A 19,929-nucleotide genomic window follows, 5' to 3' on the forward strand; every position below is an offset into this window, starting at 1 on the left:
AATAATCCAGATTGATAGCAGTTATTAATGTTATCCTCCATATTACCCCCTACTGGCAATTGTGCTCCAAATTGGAATTGCACTGTAGTCAAAGTAAATCCCAAAGCCTACCCAGCGTGGTATTTTTTCCTTCTATTTAATCGACTTAGGCCTGGCAGATAACAGATGATGATGTAAAATTAACTCAACTAACTGCTATACCAGCTATACTAGGCCAGTTTTATTTTCAAGTATAGTATTGCTAGATCGCATAATTTTGATATTTCTAGTCTATTACCATAGGACTCATTCATATGACTTTATATTATATGCTAGTTAATAATGTGTAAATTCAAGGTCCAAAAGTGACCATCTAATGGTTATTCCTTAAGAGTTGCAACCTATACCCTATCGGTCTTCTCGCTCCCCATGTGCCTCTCTACTTAAGGTCTCGCTCCTACAGTTTACTCTTACATCCTGGGGCTGCAGACATTGTTGTTTTAATCCAGAATACTATGTCGAGACTGTGGATGTTTAAATTAAGTGTTATAAGTTTTCCCCTATCGTACAATTCTGGATTAACTGGGCCCATGAGAGACCCTACAAAAGGTTTGGGGACTTTTATTTTAGTTTATTACCATTTGCGATTACCAATTACATAAATATAAAAGCAGTTTTGCCACCTATTGGGATCCGGAGGTGTCAGAACTGCTTGTTTATGGTTACCTTCCCCTTTTCATGGAGGGGCTCTCTGTTATATCAATGTTTAGATTGTGGTTGTGGCCGGACCTGCGTGTCTGATCCTTTTGGTCTGATCCTTTTGATTATGTTATTTTGAGCAGGAGACCTGCGTGTCTCCAACTGTTACTTTTTTATCTGAAAATCTAATAAAAACATAAAAAAAAAAAAAGTTGTCTGTAGCTAACAATTAACAAAGTTCACCTGTATCTGGTAATGGGTAGGAGTCACCTCTGTCTAGAGACGGTCACACATTGTCTGTATCTAGCACTGAATAGAACTCACCTGTATCTGGTAATGAGTAGGAGTCACCTCTGTCTATAGATGGTCACAAGTTGTCTGTATCTAGCAATTAACAAAGTTCACCTGTGTCACAGATATCAGACGGCTAAGGCTACCCCCCACCCCCCTACAACCTCACCCCTGTTGTTTCTCAGTGGTTTTGGGCTCCTCAGAGCAACCACCATCTCTGGAAGCTGCTTGCTTTGTGTTGGCTTGTTTTTGTGTTCAGAGAAAAGTTGGTGTATGACCAGGAAAATCCTCCTAGGCTGGCCGGGCTTCTGGAACTCCCGGTCGGCCACAGGACAGCAGAACACCCACAAAATTTAACCCAGGTCGCTCCAGCAACCATGTGCCCCAGAGCTCCGCTCTTTTGGGGATTAGTAGCCCCTGGGGAGTACAAGGGGTGGGGGAATTGCCGGAGGGGAGCTCCTTTGGGAACCAGGGTTTTTGGACACCCCTAACCCCATAACTTCATCGGACTGTAACTCCGGTCCCCAGAAACGAATCATGCTGATTTTTGGACTGTGAAATCTGGGGACAGCGAGCTTTAAAATGACACCCTGTGCCTGCCGCTCCACCGGGATCACCCCGAAACCGCCACCCATATGTATTGGGATTATGTGGGACTGTGGCTCCTATGGAGGTGCCGGGCTGTCTGGAGGGGTGGGAATGGTGGGAAAATAGTGGTATTGTCCAGGGTCTTATCAAGATGAGCTGACTGTATAAAAGGAGTGTGTGTTTTCAATAAAATCAGTTCCTGTCTAACTTGAATGCTAGTGTGTCTAGTTATTTGAGTTGGTTCCAGCTAAAATCACTTTGCTGGGCTACATAGCAGCCTGTTCCAGGCAGAGTAAGGAGCCTCAGGCAGAGCTATCCAGGCTGGGTAGCTGGAGTCTGCCACAGGGTGGGACCCTGAGTACTGGTGCTGTCGGGCATCAGGGGTGGCTACAGGCTGTGGTCACTTGCCAGCTACATAGCTGCAGTCGGCAGGAAGGAAGCAGGACCCCTTTTGGCGGAGCTACCCAGTCGGGGTAGCCGGGGGTATCCATCACATTGGCTGGCAGCGGTGGGATCTGCTTCTTTTACAAGGTTCCTGCTGACAGAGGAGACATACCACAGTAGCCGGTAAATATGGAGGCAGAGTTCCTAGGGAGAGTACAAAAGATGCTGACTGGAACAAAGGATCCTTGTTCGGAACAGGACGTTCTGACATGGAGGAACCTTGTCCTCCGAGACCTTTGGTGGGAGGCTCTGCAACAGGAGCAGGAAAATGGAAAGGTCCTCCCCACGAATGACACGAGATTCCGGGTACGGTGGACCGTGAGACTGCCTTTCCTGGGAGAACAGCCAAAGAAGGAATGGCTAGCTGTTCTACATAGACTGATCCAGCAAGAGATGTGGGTGGAGGATGGCTATCGAGCCCTCCAATGGCTCGCTATGCAAGCGCAGCCATGGCTGGAGGAAGGATCCCCCACAGAGGGCTTTGGCTTCGGCGGCCCTGGATTGTTGTTTACAAAAAGGACAGAGGACCCACAGTTTGGGAGCGAGACAGACCAGGGTCTAGAGGATATCTCTGGGCTCCAAGAGGAACTGCTGGATCTCTTGGAGGAGACCTGGCTGCTGGACGATCTGGATTTTATAATTGACCAGGAAGAGGCACTGGTCAAGGAATACAAGAGGCTGCTGGATCTCGCTAAGCAGCGTGCCAGGGGCATACAGACCTGGGGTGCAGCCCTCTGGGATTCATGGAGCTTGACTGTGGAGGAGTGGCAGCAAAGAGAAAGGGAACCAGGGCTCCTGGATCCTGATCAGCAGTCTGGCTCTGAGATTATAGACTTGGAGAAGGGAGAGATGGATGTCGATAACTCTCCCCAGCGGCAGAGCCATCCCCTGGGAGCGGAGATAGTCGTCCTCCCTCCCCGTAAACAGAACCCCTTCCTGGGAGAGGAGACAGTCGGTCTCTCTCCCCAGCGGCAGAGCCAGGAGCTGGGAGAGGAGACAGTCGGTCTCTCTCCCCAGCGGCAGAGCCATCCCCTGGAAGCGGAGGTAGTGGTCCTCCCTCCCCGTAAGCCGAACCCCTGCCTGGGAGAGGAGACAGTCGGTCTCTCTTCCCAGTGGCAGAGCCAAGAGCTGGGAGAGGAGACAGTCGGTCTCTCTCCCCAGCGGCAGAGCCATCCCCTGGGAGCGGAGGTAGTCGTCCCCCCTCCCCTTACAGAGAAGCCCTTGCAGGGAGAGACGGATATCGATATCTCTCCCCAGCGGCCGAACCCCTTCCTGGGAGAGGAAACAGTCTGTCTCCCTCCCCAGCGGCAGAGCCAGGAGCCGGGAGAGAGGACAGTCGGTCTCTCTCCCCATCAGCAGAGCCATCCCCTGGGAGCGGAGGTAGTCTTCCTCCCTCCCCGTAAACAGAACCCCTTCCCGGGAGAGGAGACAGTCGGTCTCTCTCCCCAGCGGCAGAGCCAGGAGCCGGGAGAGGAGACAGTCGGTCTCTCTCCCCAGCGGCAGAGCCAGGAGCTGGGAGAGGAGACAGTCGGTCTCTCTCCCCAGCGGCAGAGCCATCCCCTGGGAGCAGAGGTAGACGTCCTCCCTCCCCTTACAGAGAAGCCCTTGCAGGGAAAGACGGTGTTACGGTTGCCTCCAGGCTGGCTGGAAGTTGGACCGTAGAAAAGGATGCTCCTAGCGCTCACCAAAGGAGCAGCAGCATCGTAGACTCTATAACTGCTGCGTAGCCACCATAAGTAATGCAGACTCTATGAACCACCGCTGCTGGGCTGGTATCTCGCCGTCTGCTCTGCGCCCTAGACCTACGACCAGGCTCCAGTAGGTGAACCTCTTCCTTCTGTAGCAATCCCCGTAGCTAAGGGAGTATGAAAAGCATAGCAATCCCTGTAGTGATTATAGCTGAAGCTGTCCCCTACAAACATGAGTCAAAGCTGCAAGTTAGAGGGACAGAAATAGGTCTGATGTGCTGGAGCACACAGCCTGCTTTTTATTGAGGTTACATGCAAACAGGACACTCTCAGGGGGAGGCATAAAATCCCCCATCACACATTTGATATTAGATAGAGACACTCCCTTTGACAGGCCACAACATTACTTCAGCAGATAACATTTTACACACAATAAAACAATGCAGTCCACCTTATCACTACTAGAAGTCTGATTAGACAATGAGAAAGTTTATCACTAAACTTAATTAGAGCTGATCCCAGCAAAGTTGTATTTAGAATGCTTCTTGAAGCTGAACAAAGTTATCTCTGTAGTTCTGACCGAAGGGTCTGTCACATAGCACTTAATGGCACACAATGAAACTGAACCAAGTGGGAGAAAGCCAGGGACAAGTCATTTCACAGGTCTGGGGACATAGTCTTTAAGGGGCATTGTTCACCAAAGTCACAATATGTCCCCAGGCGGTTCTTAAAGGGCCACACACACCCAACAAAAGTCAATATGTCCTCAGGGGCACAATCTTCCAGGGGCCATAGTCATGTGGAAGGAGGCTGGCAAATAGGCTTCTCCAAAATCCAGGGAAGCAGGGCAATTTTCCATTTAAAGGGCCAGTTACAAACAGCAGTTTGTAACAGATGGGTATCGATATCTCTCCCCAGTGGCCGAATCCCTTTCTGGGAGAGGAGACAGTCGGTCTCTCTCCCCAGCGGCAGCACAGTTTCCCATGTAGGAGGTAGCAGACCTCCCTCCCCAGCAGTAGATCTCCTTCTCGGGAGAGGAGACAGACGGTCTCTCCCCTCAGTAGCTTGGCAGGGTCTATACCCTTTTCTTGTCCTGGAGTATATCTCACAGGGGGCAGGCCAGGAGGGTACCCGCTCATGCAGTTGGTGCCACAAGTTTGGGCACCCGAGTTTTGCCTGCCCCACCAAGGAGCAACTTCCACCAACAGTCTGGGGTGGGTATACAGCCGGGAAACCGGTACTGGCTTTGTTTGTGGGTGGGTCAGCCGGTACTCAACAGAGTGTCACAGAGGGAAACAGTTTGGCCATGGAACTTAAGGACACTGGAACAGCAGTTGTTTGGGAGTCGGCCTTAGCAAACTTGTTTGGGACTTTGCATTTTGTGACTATCTCTGCGCCCAGGGTGCAGGGTATAAATGCCAGCAGAAACCCCCCAGGATGCCCCAAGCTCAGGAGAGATGGGATAACCTCTCTCAGCAACCGAGAAGTGGAGGGCCACTGTCGGACAGCCCCAGGCTGACCCGTTAAGTTTCTAGCCGGGTCTGCCGAACTGGAGGGGGGAGATGTCATGGATATCAGATGGCTAAGGCTACCCCCCACCCCCCTACAACCTCACCCCTGTTGTTTCTCAGTGGTTTTGGGCTCCTCAGAGCAACCACCATCTCTGGAAGCTGTTTGTTTGCTTTGTGTTGGCTTGTTTTTGTGTTCAGAGAAAAGTTGGTGTATGACCAGGAAAATCCTCTTAGGCTGGCCGGGCTCCTGGAACTCCCGGTCGGCCGCCTTACAACGGACACCTGCCTAACCCCTCTCAGGCTGGCCAGGCTCCTGGAACTCCCGGTCGGCCACAGGACAGCAGAACACCCACAAAATTTAACCCATGTTGCTCCAGCAACCATGTGCCCCAGAGCTCCGCTCTTTTGGGGATTAGTAGCCCCTGGGGAGTACAAGGGGTGGGGGAATTGCCGGAGGGGAGCTCCTTTGGGAACCGGGGGTTTTGGACACCCCTAACCCCATAACTTCATCGGACTGTAACTCCGGTCCCCAGTAACGAATCATGCTGATTTTTGGACTGTGAAATCTGGGGACCGAGAGCTTTAAAATGACACCCTGTGCCGCCGCTCCACCAGGATCACCCGGAAACCGCCACCCATATGTATTGGGATTATGTGGGACTGTGGCTCCTATGGAGGTGCCGGGCTGTCTGGAGGGGCGGGAATGGTGGGAAATAGTGGGATTGTCCAGGGTCTTATCAAGATGAGCTGACTGTATAAAAGGAGTGTGTGTTTTCAATAAAATCAGTTCCTGTCTAACCTGAATGCTAGTGTGTCTAGTTATTTGGGTTGGTTCCAGCTAAAATCACTTTCCTGGGCTACATAGCAGCCTGTTCCAGGCAGAGAAAGGAGCCTCAGGCAGAGCTATCCAGCCTGGGTAGCTGGAGTCTGCCACAGGGTGGGACCCTGAGTACTGGTGCTGTCGGGCATCAGGGGTGGCTACAGGCTGTGGTCACTTGCCAGCTACATAGCTGCAGTCAGCAGGAAGGAAGCAGGACCACTTTTGGTGGAGCTACCCAGTCGGGGTAGCCGGGGGTATCCGTCACAACCTGTATCTGGTAATGGGTAGGAGTCACCTCTGTCTAGTGATCGTCACAAGTTGTCTGTATCTAGCACTGAATAGAGCTCACCTGTATCTGGTAATGAGTAGGAGTCACCTCTGTCTAGTGATCGTCACAAGTTGTCTGTATCTAGCAATGAACAAAGCTCACCTGTATCTGGTGATGAGCAGGAGTAACCTCTGTCTAGAGATGGTCACAGGCTGTCTGTATCTAGCAATGAACAATGCTCACCTGTATCTGGTGATGAGCAGGAGTAACCTCTGTCTAGAGATGGTCACAGGCTGTCTGTATCTAGAAATGAACAAAGCTCACTTGTATCTGGTGATGAGCAGGAGTAACCTCTGTCTAGAGATGGTCACAAGTTGTCTGTATCTAGCAATGAACAAAGCTCACCTGTATCTGGTGATGAGCAGGAGTAACCTCTGTCTAGAGATGGTCACAGGTTGTCTGTATCTAGCAATGAACAAAGCTCACTTGTATCTGGTGATGAGCAGGAGTAACCTCTGTCTAGAGATGGTCACAGGTTGTCTGTATCTAGCAATGAACAAAGCTCACCTGTATCTGGTGATGAGCAGGAGTAACCTCTGTCTAGAGATGGTCACAGGTTGTCTGTATCTAGCAATGAACAAAGCTCACTTGTATCTGGTGATGAGCAGGAGGCACCCCTGTCTAGTGATGGTCACAAGTTGTCTGTATCTAGCAATGAACAAAGCTCACCTGTATTTGGTGATGAGCAGGAGGCACCCCTGTCTAGTGATGGTCACTGGTTGTTTGTATCTGGCAATTAATAGAGCGTACCTCTATCTGATGATGAGTAGAAATAAACTCTGTCTAGAGATTGTCACAAGTTGTCTGTATCTATCAATGAGCAAAGCTCATCTGTATCTGGTGATGAGTAGGAGTCACCTCTGTCTAGAGATTGTCATAAGTTTTCACCTTTGTCTATTGATGGTCCCAAGTTGTCTATCTTGCAATGAATAGAGCTCACCTCTATCTGGTGTTCAGCAGGAGACATATCTGTCTAGAGATGGTCACAGGTTGTCTGTATCTAGAAATTAACAGAGCTCACCTCGATCTGGTGATGAATAGGAGTCACCTCTGTCTATACATGGTTACAAGTTGTCTGTATCTAGCAATGAACAAAGCTCACCTGTATCTGTGATATAGTAGTCACTTCTGTCTAGTGATGGTCACAGGTTGTCTGTATATAGCAATGAATATAGCTCACCTGTTTCTGGTGATGAGTAGGAGGCACCTGTGTCTAGTGATGGTAACAGGTTGTCTGTATCTAGCACTTAATAGAGCTCACCTCTATCTGGTGATCACTGATGAGTAGGACTCACCTCTTTCTAGTGATGGTCACAAGTTGTCTGTCTAGCAATGAGTAGAGCTCATCTCTATCTTGTGATGAATATGAATAATCTCTGTCTAGAGATGGTCACAAGTTGTCTGTATTTATCTGAATCCCCTCTATCCAGTGATGGTCACAAGTTGTCTGTATTTATCAATGAGTAGGGATCATCTCTATCTTGTGATGAGTAGGAATCGCCTCTGTCTAGAGATGGTCACAAGTTGTCTGTATTTATCAATGAGTAGGGATCATCTCTATCTTGTGATGAGTAGGAATCGCCTCTGTCTAGAGATGGTCACAAGTTGTCTGTATTTATCTGAATCACCTCTATCCAGTGATGGTCACAAGTTGTCTGTATTTATCAATGAGTAGGGATCATCTCTATCTTGTGATGAGTAGGAATCGCCTCTGTCTAGAGATGGTCACACGTTGTCTGTATTTATCTGAATCACCTCTATCTAGTGATGGTCACAAGTTGTCTGTATTTATCAATGAATAGGGATCATCTCTATCTTGTGATGAGTAGGAATCGCCTCTGTCTAGAGATGGTCACACGTTGTCTGTATTTATCTGAATCACCTCTATCCAGTGATGGTCACAAGTTGTCTGTATTAATGAGTAGGGATCATCTCTATCTTGTGATGAGTAGGAATCGCCTCTGTCTAGAGATGGTCACAAGTTGTCTATATCTAGCAATGTCTAGTAATGGTCACAGGTTGAGAAGAGAAGCCACATTCAGTTAAGTGATAGACTTCCTTGCTCTTTTTTTGCAGGATCAGGAACCAATGCCTGCTACATGGAAAACCTCAGCAACATTGACCTTGTGGAGGGGGATGAGGGCAGAATGTGCATCAATACAGAGTGGGGTGCCTTTGGAGACGATGGCTCCTTGGATGATATAAGAACAGAGTTTGATAAAGAAATAGACTTGGGATCAATGAATCCAGGAAAACAACTGTAAGTACATTGCTGTTATGTGAAGGTGATGATAGAAAAGTCCTTTAAACAAAGTGTAAAGGAACATTCCACTGCTGGGTACAGTAGCAGGGTAACTACTCACCGTGCTTTTGCTTTCCTGTGTCTGCTGCTCTTATCTAAAATTTCTGTTTAGAGACAATCTGCATCTTCCCACTGGGTGCCACCATCTTAGTACCCTGTGACCAAAGTGAAGTGATGCATATTAACAGATCCGTGATATTGTCTTCTTCAGTTAAGTGTGCACAATACAGTGAGGGAGCTGAATGTTTTGCTGTGACTACGTTTCTTTGTAATATACCTGAGGGTTTTTTAAATGTTAAACTCTGTAAAAAAAAACTGTAATAATGTAACTCTTCTGCTTTCTATTGTGCAAGGTACAGCTGCATCACTGATCTGTGAAAGCCTCTCGCAGGATGTAACTACGTACCAAGATAGTGGCTCCCAGTATAATGATGCAGCGCTTTACCAACTGTAATGGGTTAAAATCAAGCTGCAGGCACAGGATGAACAATAGCATGGTCAGGAGTAACCGCTAGTGGTCAGGAGTAACCACTAGTGGAGCAACCGCTAGTGGTCAGGAGCAATGGCTAGTGGTCAGGAGCAACGGCTAGTGGAGTAACCGCTAGTGGAGCAACCGCTAGTGGTCAAGAGCAACCGCTACTGTAGTTGTACTCAGAAGTTTAATGTCCCTTAAAAAAACTCCAAGCTGCCATACTATGTTTCTCTTGTAAAGGTGTATCCAGTCCACGGGTTCATCCATTACTTGTGAGATATTCTCCTTCCCAACAGGAAGTTGCAAGAGGACACCCACAGCAGAGCTGTCTATATAGCTCCTCCCCTAACTGCCACCCCCAGTCATTCTCTTGCAACTCTTGACAAGAAAGGAAGTATCAAGAGATATGTGGTGACTTAGTGTAGTTTTTACCTTCAATCAAGAGTTTATTTTTAAACAGTACCGGCGTTGTACTGTTTTACTCTCAGGCAGAAATTGGAAGAAGAATCTGCCTGGAGGTTGATGATCTTAGCGGTTTGTAACTAAGGTCCATTGCTGTTCTCACACATAACTGAAGAGTATGGAAAGAAAACTTCGGTTGGGGGGACGGTCTGCAGATTGCCTGCTTTGAGGTATGTTCAGTATATTTTTTTCTAGAGAGATAAGGTCTAGAAAATGCTGACAATGCCTGGTATATTTGAGGTAAGCCTGATACAGTGATTTAACAATGACTGGGATCATGCTTGCAAGATAAGGGTAATATTCATGTTAACTCTCATATTACTTAGTGTAAAAACGTTTGCATAACTTACAGAAAAAGCGTTTTTTCTCTGAGGGTGATAAATCTTTATTTGGGGCCTAGTTTTCCACATGGCTTGTTAGATCACTCCTAGGAGTACTTTTTTAAGGCCCTCTGACATTGAGTGCATGGTGGGATGGGCCTATTTTCATGCACTTTATGCGCAGTTGATATTCAGACTGAGACATCTAGCTTCCCTAAAGGAGTCCTCTGGCAGCTAGGACCGATATAGAGGGTTTTTATCCTGCAAAAATCATGTTTAAGGGCAGGTAAGAGCCACAGCAGAGCTGTGGCAGTGTGTTTGACTGTTTTTCTCTTGTAAGATGTATCAAGTCCACGGATTCATCCTTTACTTGTGGGATATTCTCCTTCCCAACAGGAAGTGGCAAAGAGAGCACACAGCAGAGCTGTCCATATAGCTCCCCCTCCAGCTCCACCCCCCCAGTCATTCTCTTTGCCGGCTCTAAGCAATCGGAAGGGTAAAGTGAATGTGGTAAAAAAAAAATGTAGTTTTTATTTTCTACAAGCAAGATTTTGTTATTTTAAATGGTACCGGTGTGTACTATTTACTCTCTAGCAGAAAGGAGACGAAGATTTCTGCAGGGAGGAAGATGATTTTAGCATGTTGTAACTAAAATCCACTGCTGTTCCCACAAAGGACTGAGGAGTGCAAGAAAACTTCAGTGGGGGGGGGGGAAACGGTTTGCAGGTTAGGCTGCAATAAGGTATGTTCAGTCTTTTTTTTTTCTAGACAAGACTGTGATAATGCTAGAGAAGACTGATAATATCCCCATGAGGGAAGGGTAAGCTGTATTCAGAGACTAAGTATGGAATTTCAAGCTTACATAACAGGGCTAGTTTATGCTGGTTGACACTACTTTCAAGGCAAATGGTTTTTATTGAAAATATCGTTTTTTTTGAGACACTTTGAAGGTTCCTTTGGGTTTCTTTCAGGGGTTGTTACCCACATGGCTAATATTAAAACACTTTGGAGTGTTTATTTAGGCCTCACAAGCACCGTAGTGAGGTGGAGGGGCCTAATTTCGCGCCTCAGATGCGCAGTTATATTTGACTAGAAGTTCAGGCTGTTTCACATGGAGGGTCCTGCTGCAGTTTGAGAGCCTATAAGAAGCTTTTTCCCCACAAATCTTGATTAAAGTGATTTCCAAGCCTGCTTGTTTGACTACTAGTCTGTTTAACATGTCTGACACCAAGGAAAATCCTTGTTCAATGTGTTTAGAAGCCATGGTGGAACCCCCTCTCAGAATGTGTCCCACTTGTACTGATATGTCTATACACTTTAAAGAACATATTGTTACACTTAAAAATGTGGCCCAAGATGATTCTCAGACAGAAGGTAACGAGGTTAGCCCGTCAACCTCTCCCCAAGTGTCACAACCAGTTACGCCCGCTCAAACGACGCCTAGCACCTCTAGTGCGTCTAACTCTTTTACCTTGCAAGACTTGGCGGCAGTTATGAATAATACCCTCTCAGAGTTCTTATCTAAACTGCCCGTTTTACCTGCAAAGCGTGATAGCTCTGTTTTAAGAACAGATAATGAGCATTCTGACGCTTTAGTAGCCATATCCGATATACCCTCACAACGCTCTGAAGTTGGGGTGAGGGATGTGCTGTCTGAGGGAGAAATTTCCGATTCAGAAAAGGTTTCTCCTCAGACAGATTCAGATATATTGGCTTTTAAATTTAAACTAGAACACCTCCGCTGTTTGCTCAGGGAGGTATTAGTTACTCTGGATGACTGTGACCCTATGGTGGTTCCAGAGAAATTGTGTAAAATGGACAAGTACCTGGAAGTTTGTGTTTACACTGATGTGTTCCCGGTCCCTAAGAGGATTGCGGATATCATTACTAGGGAGTGGGATAGACCAGGTATTCCCTTCGTTCCCCCTCCTGTTTTTAAGAAAATGTTCCCCATATCTGACCCCATGCGGGACTCGTGGCAGACGATCCCTAAGGTGGAGGGGGCTATTTCTTCACTTGCTAAATGCACAACCATACCAATTGAAGACAGTTGTGCTTTCAAAGACCCTATGGATAAAAAATTAGAGGGTTTACTTAAGAAAATTTTTATTCAACAAGGTTTTTTTCTCCAACCTATTGCGTGCATTGTTCCTGTAACTACTGCAGCTGCTTTCTGGTTCGAGGTGCTGGAAGATGCGCTCCAGACGGAGACCTCATATGGGGACATTATGGACAGAATTAAGGCTCTTAAGCTGGCAAATTCTTTTATCACAGATGCCGTTTTCCAACTAGCTAAGTTAGCGGCAAAGAATTCAGGTTTCGCCATTTTAGCATGCAGGGCGCTATGGCTAAAGTCCTGGTCGGCCGATGTGTCGTCAAAATCCAAACTGCTGAACATCCCTTTCAAAGGAAAGACCCTTTTCGGGCCTGAATTGAAAGAGATTATTTCAGAAATCACTGGGGGAAAAGGCCATGCTCTCCCTCAGGACAAGTCTTTCAAGATAAAGAACAAACAAAATAATTTTCGTTCCTTTTGGAATTTCAGGAGCGGTCTCGCTTCATCCTCCCCTGCTGCAAAGCAAGAGGGTAACGCTTCCCAACCCAGGTCAGCCTGGAAACCTTACCAGGGCTGGAACAAGGGTAAACAGGCCAAGAAGCCTGCAGCTGCCTCCAAGACAGCATGAAGGGGTAGCCCCCGATCCGGGACCGGATCTAGTAGGGGAAAGACTCTCTCTCTTCGCTCAGGCCTGGGCAAGAGATGTACTCGATCCCTGGGCCTTAGAGATTGTATCCCAGGGATATCTTCTAGAATTCAAGGACTCCCCTCCAAGGGGAAGGTTCCACATTTCTCGTCTGTCTACAGACCAGACAAAGAAAGAGGCGTTCTTACGCTGTGTAGAAGACCTACATACAATGGGAGTGATCCACCCAGTTCCAATTGCGGAACAAGGGCTGGGTTTTTACTCAAACCTGTTTGTGGTTCCCAAGAAAGAAGGAACTTTCAGACCAATCCTGGATCTCAAAATTCTAAACAAATTTCTCAGAGTCCCATCATTCAAGATGGAGACCATTCGGACAATCTTACCAATGATCCAGGAGGGTCAATATATGACCACTGTGGATTTAAAGGATGCGTATCTGCACATTCCTATCCACAAAGATCATCACCAGTTTCTCAGGTTCACCTTTCTGGACAAGCATTACCAGTTTGTGGCTCTTTCTTTCGGGTTGGCCACTGCTCCCAGAATTTTCACAAAGGTGCTAGGGTCCCTCCTGGCGGTGCTAAGACCGCGGGGCATAGCAGTGGCGCCTTATCTAGACGACATCTTAATTCAGGCGTCGACTTTCCAAAGAGCCAAGTCTCACACGGAAATTGTATTGGCCTTTCTGAGGTCTCACGGGTGGAAGGTGAACATCAAAAAGAGTTCTCTCTCCCCCCTCACAAGAGTTTCCTTCCTAGGAACTCTGATAGACTCGGTAGAAATGAAAATATTTCTGACGGAGGTCAGAAAGTTAAAACTCTTAACCTCTTGCCGAGCCCTTCATTCCATTCCTCGGCCATCTGTAGCTCAGTGTATGGAGACAATCGGATTAATGGTAGCGGCAATGGACATAGTCACTTTTGCACGGATACACCTCAGACCACTGCAACTATGCATCCTCAAACAGTGGAATGGGGATTATGCAGATTTGTCTCCTCAAATACAGCTGGACCAGGGGACCAGAGATTCTCTTCTCTGGTGGTTGTCTCAGGATCACCTGTCTCAGGGAATGTGTTTCCGCAGACCAGAGTGGATCATCGTAATGACCGACGCCAGTCTGTTGGGCTGGGGTGCAGTCTGGGACTCCCTGAAAGCTCAGGGCTTATGGTCTCGGGAAGAAGCTCTTCTCCCGATAAACATTCTGAAACTGAGGGCGATATTAAACGCGCTTCAGGCATGGCCTCAGCTAGCCGCGGCCAAATTCATCAGATTTCAGTCGGACGACATCACGACTGTAGCTTACGTCAATCATCAAGGGGGAACAAGGAGTTCCCTAGCAATGACGGAAGTAACCAAAATAATCAGGTGGGCGGAGGATCACTCCTGGCACTCCAGAATTGGATCTGATGGCGTCCCGTCAGAACACCAAACTTCCTCTTTACAGGTCCAGGTCCCGGGATCCCCAGGCGGTGCTGATAGATGCTCTAGCAGTGCCTTGGTCCTTCAATCTGGCCTATGTTTTTCCACCGTTTCCTCTCCTCCCTCGTCTGGTTGCCAGAATCAAGCAGGAGAGGGCTTCGGTGATTCTGATAGCGCCTGCGTGGCCACGCAGGACCTGGTATGCAGACCTAGTGGACATGTCATCTGTCCCACCATGGACACTACCAATGAGGCAGGACCTTCTAATACAAGGTCCTTTCAAGCATCCAAATCTAATTTCTCTGCGTCTGACTGCTTGGAGTTTGAATGCCTAATTCTATCAAAGCGTGGTTTCTCTGAGTCGGTTATTGATACCCTGATCAGGCTAGAAAGCCTGTCACCAGGAAAATCTACCATAAGATTTGGCGAAAATATCTTTTTTGGTGTGAATCCAAGGGTTGCTCATGGAGTAAGATTAGGATTCCCAGGATATTGTCCTTTCTCCAAGAAGGATTGGAGAAAGGATTATCAGCTAGTTCCTTAAAAGAACAGATATCTGCTTTGTCTATTCTTTTACACAAACGTCTGGCAGAGGTACCAGACGTTCAAGCGTTTAGTCAGGCTTTAGTCAGAATCAAGCCTGTTTATAGACCTGTGGCTCCGCCATGGAGTCTGAATTTAGTTCTTTCAGTTCTGCAAGGGGTTCCGTTTGAACCTTTACATTCCATAGATATTAAGCTTTTATCTTGGAAAGTTTTTGGTAGCTATCTCTTCTGCTCGATGCAGATAAGGTAGTTTTGCGTACCAATCGGGTTTTCTTCCTAAGGTTGTGTCTAATAAGAATATTAACCAGGAAATTGTTGTTCCTTCTCTGTGTCCTAATCCTTCTTCGAAGAAGGAACGTCTGTTACACAATCTTGATGTGGTTCGTGCTTTAAAGTTCTATTTACAAACAACTAAGGATTTCAGACAAACACCTTCATTGTTTGTTATCTATTCTGGTAAGAGGAGAGGTCAGAAGGCGACTGCTACCTCTCTTTCCTTTTGGCTGAAAAGCATCATCCGTTTGGCCTATGAGACTGCTGGCCAGCAGCCTCCCGAAACAATTACTGCTCATTCTACCAGAGCTGTGGCTTCCACATGGGCTTTTAAAAATGAGGCTTCTGTTGAACAGATTTGTAAGGCAGCGACTTGGTCTTCGCTGCATACTTTTTCCAAATTTTACAAATTCGATACTTTTGCTTCTTCGGAGGCTATTTTTGGGAGAAAGGTTTTACAAGCAGTGGTGCCTTCCGTTTAAGGTACCTGTCTTGTTCCCTCCCTTCATCCGTGTCCTAAAGCTTTGGTATTGGTATCCCACAAGTAAAGGATGAATCCGTGGACTCGATACATCTTACAAGAGAAAAACGAATTTATGCTTACCTGATAAATTACTTTCTCTTGTGATGTATCAAGGCCACGGCCCGCCCTGGCTATTAAGTCAGGTAGCGTTTTTGTTTAAACTACAGTCACCACTGCACCCTATGGTTTCTCCTTTTTCTTCCTAACCTTCGGTCGAATGACTGGGGGGTGGAGCTGGAGGGGGAGCTATATGGACAGCTCTACTGTGTGCTCTCTTTGCCACTTCCTGTTGGGGAGGAGAATATCCCACAAGTAAAGGATGAATCCGTAGACTCGATACATCACAAGAGAAAGTAATTTATCAGGTAAGCATAAATTCTGTTTTTAACGGTTTTACCGTTTTTCTAATCCGGTTTGGGGCCTAAGGGGTTAATCATCCATTTGCAAGTGGGTGCAATGCTGCTTTAGTCTCTTATACACACTGTAAAAATTTCGTAGAGTTTACTACTTTTTTAACACTGTTTTGCAGTTTATGTGGTAGTTTTTTCTCTTAAAGGCACAGTACCATTTTTGTTTAATTGCTTTTTCACATTAATTAAAGTGTTTTCCAAGCTTGCTGGTCTCATTACTAGTCTGTTAAACATGTCTGACATAGAGGAAACTCCTTGTTCATTATGTTTAGAAGCCATTGTGGAACCCCCTCCTAGAATGTGTACCAAATGCACTGACCTTTCTATAAGTTATAAAGACCATATTATGGGTTTTAAAGATTTATCACCAGAGGTTTCTCAGACTGACAAAAGGGAGGTTAAACCACCTAGCTCTCCCAATGTGTCAGAACCTATATCTCCGCGCAAGTGACGCCAAGTACATCTGGCGCGTCCAATGTGTTTACCTTACAAGACATGGCGGCAGTTATGAATCATACCCTCACAGAGGTATTGTCCAAACTGCCAGGGTTACAAGGAAAGCGAGACAGCTCTGGGGCTAGAACAAATACAGAGCTTTTTGACGCTTTAGTAGCTATGTCTGATATACCCTCACAATGTACAGAAGCCGAAGCAGGAGAGCTTCTATCTGTGGGTGACATTTCTGATTCAGGGAAGGCGTTACTTCAGTCTGACTCTGAAATGACAGCATTTAAATTTAAGCTTGAACACCTCTGCTTGTTGCTCAGGGAGGTTTTAGCAACTCTGGATGACTGTGACACCATTGTAGTCCCAGAGAAATTGTGTAAAATGGACAAATACTTTGCAGTGCCTGTTTACACTGATGTTTTTCCAATCCCTAAGAGGTTTTCAGAAATTATTACGAAGGAATGGGATAGACCAGGTGTACCGTTCTCTCCCCATCCTGCTTTTAAAAAGATGTTTCCCATAGATGCCACTACACGGGACTCGTGGCAGACGGTCCCTAAGGTGGAGGGAGCAGTCTCTACCTTAGCTAAGCGTACAACTATCCCTGTCGAGGACAGTTGTGCTTTTCCAGTGGATAAAAAATTAGAGGGTTTCCTTAAGAAAATCTTTATACAACAAGGTTTTATTCTCCAGCCTCTTGCATGTATTGCCCCAGTCACTGCTGCAGCAGCTTTCTGGTTCGAGTCTCTTGAAGAGGCTCTACAGGTGGAGACCCCGTTGGATGATATCCTAGACAGGCTTAAAGCTCTTAAGTTAGCCAATTCATTTATTTCTGACGCCGTTTTTCATTTAACAAAGTGAACGGCTAAGAATTCAGGTTTTGCCATTCAGGCGCGCAGGGCGCTATGGCTTAAATCCTGGTCAGCTGACGTTACTTCAAAGTCTAAGCTTCTCAACATCCCCTTCAAAGGGCAGACCCTATTCAGGCCTGGACTGATCTGATATTACTGGAGGAAAAGGCCACACCCTTCCCCAGGATAGGTCCAACAAATTAAGGACCAAACAGACTAATTTTCGTTCCTTTCGAAACTTCAAGAGTGGCGCAGCTTCAACTTCCTCTACTGCAAAACAAGAAGGAAATTTTGCCCAGTCCAAGCCAGTCTGGAGACCTAACCATGCTTGGAGCAAGAGAAAGCAGGCCAAAAAACCTGCTGCTGCCTCTAAAACAGCATGAAGGAGTAGCCCCCGATCGGGGACCGGATCTTGTTGGGGGCAGACTTTCTCTCTTCGCCCAGGCTTGGGCAAGAGACGTCCAGGATCCCTGGGCTCTGGAGATTGTTTCCCAGGGATATCTTCTGGATTTCAAAGCCTCATCTCCAAAAGGGAAATTTCATCTCTCACAATTATCTGCAAACCAGATAAAGAGAGAAGCATTTTTACGTTGTGTTCAAGTCCTTCTGGTCATGGGAGTGATCCACCCAGTTCCAAGGGAGGAACAGGGGCAAGGATTCTATTCAAATCTGTTTATAGTTCCCAAAAAAGAGGGAACTTTCAGACCAATCTTGGATCTCAAGATCCTAAACAAATTTCTCAGGGTCCCATCCTTCAAGATGGAGACTATTCGAACCATCATACCTATGATCCAGGAGGGTCAATATATGACTACCGTGGACTTAAAGGATGCTTATCTCCACGTTCCGATACACAGAGATCATCATCGGTTTTTGAGGTTTGCCTTCCTAGACAGGCATTACCAGTTTGTGGCTCTTCCCTTCGGGTTAGCCACGGCACCAAGAATCTTTACGAAGGTTCTAGGGTCCCTACTGGCGGTTCTAAGGCCACGAGGCATAGCGGTGGCTCCTTACCTAGACGACATTCTGATACAGGCGTCGAATTTTCAAATCGCCAAGTCCCATACAGACATTGTTCTGGCATTCCTGAGGTCTCATGGGTGGAAGGTGAACGAAGAAAAGAGTTCTCTCTCCCCTCTCACTAGAGTTTCCTTCCTAGGCTAGGAACTCTGATAGATTCAGTAGAAATGAAGATTTTTCTGACAGAGGTCAGGTTGTCAAAGCTTCTAACTTCCTGCCGTGCTCTTTATTCCACTTCTCAGCCGTTAGTGGCTCAGTGTATGGAAGTAATCGGCTTAATGGTAGCGGCAATGGACATAGTTCCGTTTGCCTGCCTACATCTCAGACCACTGCAACTTTGCATGCTCAATCAGTGGAATGGGGATTACACAGATTTGTCCCCTCTGCTAAATCTGGATCAAGAGACCAGAGATTCTCTCCTCTGGTGGCTATCTCGGGTCCATCTGTCCAGGGGAATGAGCTTCCGCAGGCCAGAATGGACTATAGTGACGACAGATGCCAGCCTTCTGGGCTGGGGCGCAGTCTGGAACTCCCTGAAGGCTCAGGGTTCGTGTACTCAGGAGGAAGCCCTCCTTCCGATAAACATTCTGGAACTAAGAGCGATATTCAATGCTCTTCAGGCTTGGCCTCAGCTAGCTGCAGTCGGGTTCATCAGATTTCAGTCGGACAACATCACGACTGTAGCCTATATCAACCATCAGTGGGGAACAAGGAGCCCCCTGGCAATGTTGGAGGTTTCAAAAATAATTCTATGGGCAGAGGTTCACTCTTGCCATCTCTCAGCTATCCATATCCCAGGAGTAGAGAACTGGGAGGCGGATTTTCTAAGTCGGCAGACTTTTCATCCGGGGGAGTGGGAGCTCCATCTTGAGGTATTTGTCCAGCTGATTCAACTATGGGGCAAACCAGAACTGGATCTCATGGCGTCTCGTCAGAACGCCAAGCTTCCTTGTTACGGGTTCAGGTCAAGGGATCCCAAGGCAGCGCTGATAGATGCTCTAGCAGCGCCCTGGTCCTTCAGCCTGGCTTATGTGTTTCCACTGTTTCCTCTGCTCCCTCGTCTGATTGCCAAGATCAAGCAGGAGAGAGCTTCAGTGATTTTGATAGCTCCTGCGTGGCCACGCAGGACTTGGTATGCAGATCTGGTGGACATGTCATCCTTTCCACCATGGACTCTGCCGCTGAGGCAGGACCTTCTACTTCAAGGTCCTTTCAAACATCCAAATCTAATTTCTCTGCGTCTGACTGCTTGGAGATTGAATGCTTGATTCTATCAAAGCATGGTTTTTCCGAGTCGGTCATTGATACTTTAATTCAGGCTCGAAAGCCTGTCACCAGGAAAATCTATCATAAGATATGGTTTAAATACCTTCATTGGTGTGAATCCAAGGGTTACTCATGGAGTAAAGTCAGGATTCCTAGAATTTTATCCTTTCTCCAAGAGGGATTGGAGAAAGGATTGTCTGCTAGTTCCTTAAAGGGACAGATTTCTGCTCTGTCTATTCTTTTGCACAAACGTCTGGCTGAGGTTCCAGACGTTCAGGCTTTAGTTAGAATTAACATAAATAAAAAGAGAGAAGCGCTCAACCTGGAAACGAACAATAGCATAATAGCTTGTTCTATGGCAAGTTACCACCCAAGAAGCAGCCTCTTTTTGCTCAACATGTGCCTTTCACAGAGAAAAACTTTCCTGAAGCATATCAGTCTGATCCTGACTTCACAGTACAGTCCAGCCCCGAAATACCAGACAATCCTTCTCTGAACGAGAGAAACAGCAAAACCCCAGACGTACGTTTCGGCCTATTGTGGGCCTCATCAGTGAGGTGCAGCCATAT

The 19,929-nt window shown here is 46.8% G+C and overlaps 1 protein-coding gene across 1 annotated transcript in view; it reads left to right on the forward strand.

Moving 5' to 3' along the window:
* The window catches only part of HKDC1 (hexokinase domain containing 1), a gene marked incomplete in the record, with an annotated part of 292,645 nt that overhangs the window by 35,349 nt on the left and 237,367 nt on the right, over positions 1-19,929 (forward strand). Inside the window, 1 exon segment of the mRNA XM_053692300.1 lies at positions 8,425-8,608. Within this exon segment, the coding sequence (XP_053548275.1) occupies positions 8,425-8,608 (184 nt within the window).

This window comes from Bombina bombina, chromosome 9 (genome assembly GCF_027579735.1).
Source record: "Bombina bombina isolate aBomBom1 chromosome 9, aBomBom1.pri, whole genome shotgun sequence".
NCBI classification, from domain to species: domain Eukaryota; kingdom Metazoa; phylum Chordata; class Amphibia; order Anura; family Bombinatoridae; genus Bombina; species Bombina bombina.